Source organism: Ruditapes philippinarum, unplaced genomic scaffold (assembly GCF_026571515.1).
Source record: "Ruditapes philippinarum isolate M1 unplaced genomic scaffold, ASM2657151v2 ctg3237_1_1_1_1, whole genome shotgun sequence".
In the NCBI taxonomy this organism is placed as follows: domain Eukaryota; kingdom Metazoa; phylum Mollusca; class Bivalvia; order Venerida; family Veneridae; genus Ruditapes; species Ruditapes philippinarum.
In genome coordinates this window covers 116154-128553 of record NW_026866022.1, presented here as the reverse complement: position 1 = coordinate 128553, position 12400 = coordinate 116154, and the positions used below count along the sequence as shown (strand labels likewise).

At 30.9% G+C, this 12400-nt stretch overlaps 1 protein-coding gene across 1 annotated transcript in view; it reads right to left on the bottom strand.

Moving 5' to 3' along the window:
• LOC132731025 (neurogenic locus Notch protein-like) overlaps window positions 1-8488 on the bottom strand; it is a 44998-nt gene extending 36510 nt beyond the window's left edge. Inside the window, exons 1-10 of the mRNA XM_060717123.1 lie at window positions 8411-8488; window positions 6011-6229; window positions 5580-5750; window positions 4960-5152; window positions 4313-4421; window positions 2763-2855; window positions 2186-2401; window positions 1518-1714; window positions 867-948; window positions 100-282 (exon numbers count right to left, since the gene is read on the bottom strand). Coding sequence (XP_060573106.1) covers window positions 100-282; window positions 867-948; window positions 1518-1714; window positions 2186-2401; window positions 2763-2855; window positions 4313-4421; window positions 4960-5152; window positions 5580-5750; window positions 6011-6229; window positions 8411-8471 — 1524 coding nt within the window. The 5' untranslated portion in view covers window positions 8472-8488. The remainder of the gene's footprint in view (window positions 1-99; window positions 283-866; window positions 949-1517; window positions 1715-2185; window positions 2402-2762; window positions 2856-4312; window positions 4422-4959; window positions 5153-5579; window positions 5751-6010; window positions 6230-8410) is intronic.
• Window positions 8489-12400: the final 3912 nt, after the last annotated feature.

Sequence of the window (12400 nt, the reverse complement as noted above, 5' to 3'; positions counted from 1 at the left end):
AAAAAAGAAACAAAGAAACAATTTTACATGAATTTACTGCAGTCATTACCTGAAAACAAAACTTATTCATTGAAATCAATATGTGGACAGCTTACTTACATCGTATTTGTAATGATTGATCCTTACAACTTGTAAAATTCCCCCGTCTTCGCATTTTGTAAAGCCAAGGTAGTTGATACTTCCACACCTATTTATCATGAATACATCTTTACCTGCTCGTATCGCAACACCACAGGCACACGTCGCCCGTCCCCTATTACAGCTCTTAGTTTGCTCTTGTACCTGAGAAGAATAGGCATCTTAATCATTAATAACGCATAAAAAGAACGGAATCTCTTAATAATGCCAAGACGTTGCAAACTCGGCTTGATTAAGTTATTCACGGACGGTAGTGTTAACTACAAACTAACGACCATGCCCCCCAGCAACGGCACGAAAAGGTTATATTTTAAATTTAAAAACATCCACAAATATGTTTATCCTGTGGTCAACAAGACATTTTCCCTGTGACAATGTGACATATATAATTGAAATTCAAATAAAATATCAGTAACGTTACAATCTGTATCGATAAAAAAATGTGTCAAATAATCACACACGGAAATGATGATTACATGACATAAATTCATTATCTTATTCATTACGAAACAGTAATAAGTAAAATTATAATCATATACAAAAGGTAGTCGAATGTTTTGCCTTATATAATATATCTTCTTATTTTTTTTTACATTGACTGACTTGTCGTTGTATTTCTGACAAAATATGAATTTTAATTCTCGATAATATGCAACGTTCTAATATTTTGTCGAGCAACTCATCATCTAAGATTTAAGATATTTACTATCATGTCTTATAAGACAAACCTCTATTCCATACTTTGTGTTCCTATACATCAAAAATGTTCCCGTGTAGAGCTGGCCGTTCTTTCGTTGTTGCTCATAGTAACTGAAGATGATGATATAGATGATAATAATAAAATATTTCATTCCAAATGTATTCGATGTCGACACTTTTGTTGACATTTTGCTGCAGTTGTTTATTTTATGCTAACCAGTGAGATATTCGGTATTGTGATAAAATCCACCCAAAGTGTGGATGATATACGTGGACTACGCGTGAAAGGGTTGGGTTATAGCTCTGCCGAACTACTTTTGGCGTACGCATTGATTGTTATGATTCCCAATGCATTTATATTGCACCTCGAGGTGAAACAAAATCCACATATTGCGGGGGTTTTTTTTAATGTGTCAATGATAAACTCATATTCACGTAAAACAAACATTTTCTTTTTTATTTCATAAGACAATGTTTTGTAAACAAAATATCAGATATAAATAATATAGCCTCCTTTTATTGACTGTATGGTGACTGTAACATGAGTATCATACTAGTATGATATTTATCTTTGTGTCAGTTATATACTTTATAAGACGAGCACAAATATATATATAAAATATAGTATACATACGTAAATGTTCATGATATATTTTAGACATCAACCGGCCAGTATATACCAATCTCGTGTAAAAGTATATAAAAGATGTACCTTTATGACAGGGAAATTATAATTTCTCCATATCTCGTGACCCATTATATCAGGAAATTGTAACAACAAGTAAAAAAGTCGTTTATCATTATAGTTCATGTCAGTTGTTACAATGGAGAAATTGAACACTGTATCGGGATCCCAAGTTGATCCTTTTTTCTGTGTCTGTTGTAAAAGAAATTTCATACAATCGAAAGAAAAGATCAAAACTATGGTATTTATTTTGTAATTGTTTAATATCAATGAGTCTTTTTCAATAAAATGCCCAAAATTCAAAATAAATAAAATATTCAAAGAAAACATCAAAAAAAGACGGGGACATTCATGAATCTCTGCCCACAATAAAAGCTAGCCACTAGGTCCATTGTTACTTCTCGTGCACGTAATTCTCTTCTAACCAAATAAAAAGATATGATGTTGCTATACTTAATACACGAATTATATATATAAGAGATGCATTATTTCAGCACCAGAGGGCACCTGAGTAGAACCATCAACGTTTGGTATGCTACCTTGTTAGATTTCTCGAATGAAAGTCCCCGGCGTGATTCGAATCCATAGTGACCAGGGGCAAGTGGCTTGAAGTCTTTTACTACATTTTGACTATTGAGTAAAACATTTTAACACAATATGTACCTGTAACCCATTAGAGCATCGTTGGTTTGGCTGAAGTGCTAAATTAGCAACACCAGCTTTACATTGAAATCCTTCATTTTCACGACTAAATATTTGGAAATTTTCAATACAGTCATCACCGGGCGGATCATTATATCTGCAGCCTATTGGCATTGTTGATTGTAACTGAATTACTGCAGTATCGCCTTTATCAATGTAGATTGTTGTGTTTATAACCTGTACGGTTAGAAATGATATCAATAACACACAGGTATATCTGGCTTACAAAATAGATATCATATAACGATTTCCCTATACATTCATGGTAATAATTCTTTAGCACTTCGTATATAGTTCATAACATATTCAAATGCCCGCAATACTACTTTCAAACGATATGATTTATCTTAATTTCAATATTCGTAGCTTTCTCCGCCTTCTAACATATAATCTAGTTTAACCTTATATTACATTTTCTTTATTATTTATATATTTTTTAGGCTGTGAAATATTATCACTATTATTGTTAATTTTATATAGAATAAGATTATATTCACTTAAGCAAATATCATTTCTTTACTTGATTATACATACTTACTTTAATTCCTGCGTAATAGCTTTCACTAAACACCATGTCAGTAACACTAGCATTTGGACCATCAGAGGTTAAAGCACTTATGCCGCAATAAATCTAAGTTTGATAAAATGTATTATTAGGTAATTGTACAATGCAGAATTCCATGGAGGAGTACACAGTTTGACACGACCATGTCTTTGAAATTTTGACATAATTTTGCTACTTGGACAATATGGATGTGATATGAATATTTGGCCTCTTAGATTGATAGTACATCAGTTATTTGATTTTCTTTGAGATTCTATTATAATCAATTGTTTATTACACTGAATTACGTTGGAAGACTACACAGCTGTAAAACGTTTATTGGACAGTGCATCCAATATAGAATATGCATTTGTGTATGAGTAAAGTAGATTAAGTGTGTTTCGGACTGTAGTTAAGAAATAACTCAAAATGAATTGTTATCATATTTAGGCTACTGTTAGTACAAGTACAATATGGATACAAGTAATGATGTCGTAATTCGACATTAACTACTGTCTTGAGAAGAAGTTTGAAAACACTAGAATAAAGTGACGGATGTCCACCATTTTGTCTTAATGTGAACGGAATCATCCTTAGCATACAAAAGCGTATTTGCGAATGTGGCACTTTTTATTTTCTTTAGATTCCATATTTATGTCCAAAACGATATGGGCCCGATATAAAACATTTATATAGCATCATTAAGAATGAGACGTGACCAAGGCCTAGGGCGAATTTTGGACTTCGCTATGTCCAATTGAAAACGTGTTTCCGTGTGAATTCGACAACATTGAGATCTACCTTGAACATATGTTTCTCAGCAGGTGCGTGTCACGTTCCTTTTCTGCCATAATGTTATATGTTATGAAAAATTATTCAAGGTAGGGAGCTGCGATAGAAATATGCATGTAACAGACACCTTTACTGTAACATTATTTACTGGGGGGGAGAGTTAAGTTGTCTGCGCATACCTAACCATGACATGACGCCTTTTACATGACTTAACTTGCTGTCATCATATGATCTAAGGCGGCGTGTGTTTATATCACACTCACCTAAATCCTGGACGAGATATATACAATTAACAAGATTTTAACAGTTCTACCTGTACACCGCCTGCCTTTAGCCAATCAAAGTGAATGATTTCATATCACATAATAAAAATGTATGTCAAAACACTTCAACAAAGGATACGTAAATGGCTCGCCCAACCGCCATGTTTGTCGGGTTTCTTATTTGTACAACTAAAAAATACCGTTATCAAAGTACGAACTCAATACAAGTATTTAGGCTCTTGCAGGATAAACACCTCAAATTGCCATGTTTTTTGCTACATGTCATTTTTGATGAGGGAATTTTGTCTAAAAAAGATTATATTTTGTTTCTTTCAAAATCTTACACTCATCCGGACAAGTTTCAAAAAAAAGCAATTCGCAAAGCATAGTCTTCAAACTTCGTATTATAAATAAAATATAACCATCGAAGAAAAATGTGCTTTAATTCGCAGCTATTTTATTATAATTACAAATCTATTTCATACTTACATTAAAGCCCATTGTTATTTTGTTGTCTATAAGCACGCTCTGGTGAAAAAGTAAGTCATTTATTTCTGTTGTCGGGCCGTATGAAACTAAAAGTGCCCCATTCACGTACCTATATTCACAACGAATTAAGTGTAATGTAAATGATTATAGAATTATACATAGATTTTATGAGATTTATGTACAGTTACAATTATCTGATTTTGAAAATAATGTTGGCAGTGTAAAGCACCTATTTCTTTTCAATTGTAAAAAGTTATTGTTTTATGAAAATATTGTGGAGTACATCAAATTTTTAACTGTTTTAAGTTTTCTTGTAAAAAAAACAGTTAATACCGACCAATTTTTAATATTTGGTAGCTTTCTCTCAAATTTTTGTACATTTACTTTATTGCAATGGCAAATAAATGAAGGTGCAAAGTAAAGTATTGTAGCACTTTTAAATAATTAAAAGTTCTAGTACCAAAAGGCGTTTTATTGTTGAAATAAAATATTAGATGACAAAATATAAGCATATGACCTAGAATGCCAGTAATCCAACTTAAGATTGTACCACAATGCTTTCATGTTGACATCTAGAGCTTAAACACATTTAACGTGAATCTATTCAAGAAAGTAAATTTATGAAAGAAAGAAATCATAGAAATTACCATTGTACTTTATAAAAGTAATCCTGCTGTACGTTGAACAAGCATCGGAACTGAAAGTATGGATCATAGTTTATGGAATTCCCAAATGGACTAGGAATAAGAGTTTCTGTGAATTTGAGCTCAGGTGTTATGCCTATGTCTCCAAGTATAACATCTGATATATCAGGTGGCTCGAAGATTTTGGAATGATTTTCTGAAGAAAAACCAAAAAAAAGATTAAGAAATATAGGTATTATGTTATCGTTTTTTTTTCTTCATTCTTGTGCTAATTCGAAGTAAACTGCACGCATGGTTTGGAACTTTTCCTTTGTTCTTACTAAAACATTATACTCAGTTCACTTCAAGGAGCATTTGAAAACTGTATTGATATATAGCAGTACAGTTTTTTTATTTTAAATGGCCTCGCCGTTTTTTAGCAGAAATATCCCTTGATGTCGTCCCAGCCATTGTTATATCCTCGTACCTAACTCGTTTCATGTACTATAATTATTACATATAAATCCGTCTAGATTTTTTGTTGTTGAAGAAAACCTAAATAACAATGAAAATATACTTCTTCTCTACTAAAATGTTTAAATGTGTATTTTTTTCTTCTTTAAAAAGCAATAAAGCTACTTTACTGAAACAGAATGCACTATACGACTTTGTCGGGGGCAGGTAGTACTGTATTTCATCTCCACATTTCCTTATCTTCACTTGATGCTGTATATCACACGGATACAAATAATCTCGTTTACAGGCCACGGCATCTATAGATGTTTCGGTCAATGTTTCAATCGAAGGGTGTGTATCTATAGCATGAAAGAAATATTTCTAAAAATGATTTTATCTTCCTGTTATATGGAACATAAATTTACCATAATTATTCGGCATCAGTTGTACCTGGGGTTACAATTTATTTAAGAATCGAAAGTTTATAGATCTAAATAACAGTTACATTCGTTAAAATCTAAATTTTTAAAGAGACTTTTTATTACAATCTAAAGACTCAACAAAACAATCATGCGTCTTTTCCTTTTAATGAAGTTCATATACTTTACAATAAATTCACCTCGCAAGTAAACTGGATAGTATGCCGAACAGTCTGTATAATTTGGTTTTTCTGTTGAGTCAACCAGAATAAATTGCCATCCATTATATACAACACTGTACCACTCATAGTTCAGATTTTCATCGCTGATACCAAGATTTCCATCTTCTCCCCAGTGCCTGTTAGGTTGACGGAGAGGCATGCTGGATAAATATGCAACATCATCAGCACAGTTGCCATCTGAAGTATGTAATCAAAGCAAACTATTAATGCATCAGTTTGTATTGTTGAAACCTATACGTTATGATGATGATGATGATGACGAAAACGACGATGACAGTGATAATGAAGACGATGCCGATCATATTAATTATTTACTATGGACGGTCTTTAATAAGTCACGTTTATCAGCGAATAGTTCTTTGTTGTTGTTGTTTTGTGTGTTTTGGTGGAGGGGTTCATGCTTTGTTTTTTTTCATTTAATATTTTTTTCATTATTATTTTTTATTTATTTATTATTCTTTCTTTTTTGTGGTGTTTTGTTTTTGTTGTGTTGTGTTTTGTTCATAAAAAGTCTGTATCACATTCAAGTGTGATCCTAAATGCCATGTCTGGCGTTATTCCAATCAATTACGTTATGTTTGAATATAACGTTTAAATTCAACATTGTATATAATATAAAGTGGATATTATAGAAATCAGTTGTGTTTGGCTCTCATGGATCATACTCGGAGCTACGTATACCTTGCCTCTTGAGATCCTGTCCTAGTTATATTCAATCGAGTCAAATATAACATTCATAACAAATAATCCTATAATAATCCCATAATAAAATATCTAAAATATTATTTTATTTGTTTATTTTTTCTGTTTATTTGCTATATACACTGTACATAGGATATGATGTTTTGTAATCACGTTTTCTGTCGAGGACGATCACGTTTTCTGTCGAGGACGATTTGAGTGGATAAGTTTTTTGGTGGTTTTTTTATAAATATATCAATTCATATTCGATAATATTATGTCGCCGTATATTTTATTTCAAATCAAATTATTTAATATGATAAATGCATTCTAAAATATCATTTTAAACCTCTCTCAAAGAAGTCTTGAAACAAAACGAAATGCAATATCTTATTTTATCACATACCCGTCCGTAAAATTGGTATAGAGCACCCGTTCATATATTTTAACCTGACGTCATTTTCACTGTAGATACACAGCGTTAAGACGTGCTAAATGTTACCGTTTCACTTTAAACGCGTCACTAAAAATAATTCTTTCTCACATCAAACTTTCTTATTTTTTGGTATGTGATATTAAAGAATATTAAATTCTTGTAAGTCCATTATAAAAGTTATTGAACTCGTTGAATAAAAAAAAAATATGCTTGCCAGGGGCTCGCATATCATAAATTCATCGAACTCGTTCAATAAATTCAGTATTTTTACTTACACTCATTCACTTATAACTAACTATCTATTTTTCTTGCTATATAATTAAAATTACTAATAATTTAATATATTATCAATAATTACTCTTTTCCTTAAATTTGTTCAATTTAAATTTGTAGTATTCTATCTTATGAATCAATAGGTACTGGTTAGTGTAATTAAAACCACTCAGTAAACGTGTTTGTTAGCTATTTAAACTTGAATAACAATTTACAAAGGGTTTTATTGCTACAAGAATATTTTTTCTTTTAACCCTTTCGAAAATCTTAATAAGACTCACTTTAAATCTTAAAAGTGAACAAAAAATATATAACATGGGGAGTCGAATTTAAGTAATTTCTTTACAATCTTATTATTTCCTTTGTGTCAGCCGTAAATGGTATTAATTCAAATTCTAGAATATTTATAGTAATATCATCTGTCATCATGGGATCTTCTTTTTCATCATATAATACCAAATTGTATGTCTGTATCATTGTTAGATATATCCAAAATCAAACAGCCTTATAGTTTTTATTCATGACTGAGAAAATGAAATCAAAACATTTCAAATTCAATTAAAACCAATTAAAATCAATTAAATTAATTGTTAGAAGAAATCATTGTTATCCGTTTATTTCATTTTGTCCCAAAAAGGCCGTGATTTTTCCGTTTTAGCTAATTATTTTTATATACTTGTTACGGACAGAACAGAAAAGAAAAGAAAATAATTTTACTTTGACATAAACATAGTACATAATCATACAAATGATACAAAATATTAATCAATAATGATTTTTTTTTAAATTTCTTAAATGTATCTTCCATTAGAGTGTGTGAATGTAAAGAAACCAAAGACGAAGGTGTTACAGTTGTTATTAAAAAAAGGTTCCATTTCTTATTTTCAATTTTTCTTATTCGTGTAATTTTAGAAATATTGGTACTAAACATATATAAATAGTTTAAATTAAAAGAAAATCCAACTCACAGACTATTGAAGTACAAACAGCCAAGTACAGAAAAATACAAATAATCCGTGATGTCTTCATCGCGGTCTGTAGAGCTATTGATATTACAAATTACAAAACTTCATTATTTAAATATTTTAACGAAGAGGAAGTCACGTTTACAAAATTGCACGAATAGGTACAATAGAGTTCTTTTATGAGACAAGTATAAATTTAATCGGACAAAATGATTAAGATCTAAAATATTCCAAAAGACATTCAGACAGTCAAATAAAACTCATAATGGTAATAGTGAATTTTTCAATGCTTTAACTGGTTAAATATAATATTGTTTGTTTGTTGTTGTTTTTTGTTGTTGTTGTTTTCTTTTCTTCTTTTTTTTGGGGGGGGGGGGGTTAAGATTATTTTCATATTACTCAAACAAAATAGAGAAAATAAGAAAATAAGAATCCCTAAAGAAAGCCCAACACGAAAAAATTGAAAATGTTGCAGACATGATTGAGCCTGTTCATGGACGGTGCTGTCAAGTGCAAACCAAAAGTTTCGTTTGGGTGCATTTTGTCGTGCTTCATGATTAAACATTCACGTATATATTTATGATATAATTTTCAAGAAAAAATGAATGCTTTTTTAAGATAGATAAGTACATACAAAAGATTTATGAACATATGTACCTTCTTATTTTCATGTTTTATATTTTTGAGCTTGCAAAAATAAGATATGTATCTATACAGTTTGAAAATTAATTGATGAGATTTAATCAGTAATGTCATCGTGCTTCACGCTAGATCCTTATGAAGCGCGTTTGAAGTCACAGTATTTCAACTTATGGTGATATTTAATATATATCAGGTTTTGTTTGTTTGTTTGTTCGTTTGTTTTGGGTTTTACGTCACATCGACACAGTATAGGTCATATCGCGACGTTCCAGCTTTACTGGTGGAGGAAGACCTCAGGTGCCATTCCGTGCATTATTTCAGGCACGAACGGGCACCTGAGTAGAACCACTGACGTTCCGTAAGCTAGCTGGATAGCTTCCTCACATGAAAGAATCCAAAGTCCTTGTCGGGATTCGAACCCACAGCGGTGATGGGCAAGTGGTTTGAAGTATATATCAGGTAGAAATAATACAACACACAATACATAATAATTATAAATTGCATAAATACATAACAAAACAAAGTATATTGTCACATTTACATATTCTGTATCGTGTTAAACTGACAATTTGTTTCTTTTATAACGAGGCAATATCACAAAAATTAGCAATTCGAATACACGACTTCGTTGAAAGGATTTTGCATATGTGTCCATGACAATTTTTTTTAATTATTCAAATTCAAATTTACTGCAAAACTGTGCATTTTTTAAGGAACCGTTTTAAACATTTCAGCTACTTGACTATTTCAGAATCTTGAACCTCATTGACCTGACTAATAATGCACACTCACCATACATGCTAATTAGCAATAAAGAATAAATCTAATATCTAGTAATATGCCTGAAATCAGCCAATCAGATGCCTCACTTCCTTGTCCGTATTGACAATTACACTCCAGTTGTAGGTTTTAAACGTGACATCTGTTAATGTACTATCATTGTGAAGGGTATTTCATATATTTATTTTATTATATAAAGGTTAGGGTTAGCTAGAGAATACCCCTAGAGAGTTATTTAAGATAGAATCTATATATTAATATGATAAAGTTGGGGGTTTTTTGGGGGTTTTCGGAGACGTTTCATGATATAGCAATGTAAAAAGCTGCAATATAAGTCTTAACAGGAAAGAAATGAATAACAATGTCTTACGCAATAAAGCAATCAATTAAAGTAATCACTTGATATAGAATAGTTTGAATTATTAAAAACCCTTAAATAAAACTGTATTTTCAGTATTCTGATAGAAAATTATTTTCAAAATCAAATCATTTATCTCTCTGATACACTTGATGTCAAAAGGATTTTAATACTTTTTTTTAAAAAAATGGGGAAAATGTAGAAAAAAAAATATAGTTAATAATATTTCTTGCTATTTGATAGCTACCGTGCAAGAATTATAATGGGGAATTGTTTAATACATATAATACACTGATAACACATTCAGTATCAAAATGTAACGAAGGAACAAAATGTAACGAAGGAAGCTATTGGAAATGTAATATTCGAGATTGTTGACATTTTGGGTAATCTTTGTTTGGGCATAGTGTAACCAAAAAAAAAAAAAAAACTATACTATTTCGGCAAAACTTTAATTTGTACATGTATGTCTTCTGTATCTGTTTTCGAAGCATGACTGATTTAAAAAGATTGATCTTTGTCAAAATGTAGAATGTTTTAGAACTGGTGCCGATAATTATTGGCATCGGTAATGTACGCGACTTGTAAATTAAGTGCCACACATAACTGAAAATAATTTAGTGATCTGAGTCATTTACATGTTTACAATGAAATATTTATGCTACTATTGTCAGACTTATCCTTGTTATGAAAAAAAACTAAGAATTTACCGAGATTCTATTACTTTGACAGCCTGTGCCAGATAAAAATTTAAGCATGTACTGTTCGCTACTTAAAATTCAGTACGTTCTATACACTATTTCTCAATTGTTTAAAGGAATCTTTAATAAATGATTTTCATTTGGAGGGATATATAAAACCCAACTCTGACCACAATTATAGATCACTATCCAATGCCCTTAATTCCAAAATGTATCTACTGGCTAAAGGCCCTTTGTGAGGTTTACAAATTCTTAGTGCAACATATATCTAACTAATGAAGGTATTTACTTGAAAATGTTTTCTGGATCATACTTTCCTTTTCCTATATCTCTGGTATGTTATTTGACGGAGTTATGGTGTTTTGTGAACTTAGAAATGAATATTTATATTATAGAAGCTAACTACGCTATTGTATATTTATGTATCTCAAACCACGTGAATAAATTTAGAATGTTTCAAATAAATATAAAGAGCAATCCTTTGGGAGCGATGGAAAGTTAAAAACACGGTAGTACTGAGTATGTAAAGAGTGTGTTGTTCTGGGTTTTTTTGTTTGTTTTGTTGTTGTTTTTTTAAGAGGGGGGGGGGGGGTACTAAAGCGCAAAACGTTAAAACGTTTCATCGTTTTAGCACAATAACAGTTGTTGTGAAATATTCTAATTTATTAACGATAATAGTTACGGAAATGAATCATAACGTCTTATTTGAGATATGGTTTTATTTGAAATATGATTTCTTATTTCTTTGCATTTACAATCATTATGATACAACACAAACTATTCTAGAAAACATTCATAAAATGAAAAATGGGCAAATTGCAGTTCTTTAACAACTTTTCTATGGAAGGTTGTTTTCTTTTCTTTTTTCTGTATATAATTCTTTGAATTAGAAATCCAGCAAGTATGCATCAGTATTCATTGACATTGCCTTCTTAAAACGGGATATATAGATAATTTATTTATATGAGACAAATACAAAATGCACATATAAACAAAATACAAAAAACATTCAAATTAAATATCACATCACTTTTTTATTTAAGCTTTGTAACACCGCACTTTGGGGTCAAACGCACTTTGGGGTCCGACCCTAAAAGTGCGTTACGTACTTTGGGGTCCGACCCCATAGTGCGTTACGCACTTTGGGGTCCAATTTCGACCCCAAAGTGCGTTAAACAGGTACATATACATTTTTTAACATCAGGCAAATGACCGCACTTTGGGGTCATAGAGAGTGAATGTTCATTATGTTTTAAATAATATATTGTAGTCAAAGCCAATGGTAAACAAAAAATCAGGGTATTAAATAGACGCAAAACATGTGCCCTTAATTATAGTAGAATCAATAGGGATTTAAATAGTCTTGATTAGTAAGTGAAGAACTTTCACCAACTAAATCACCAAATAAAGAATTTGTATCAATAATTAAGCTTAAAATATTTTTTTCACAAATTTTCCATTTATTTTAAAAGAATGTACACCTTTCATTAACTCCATTGTTTTTAGCTAAAT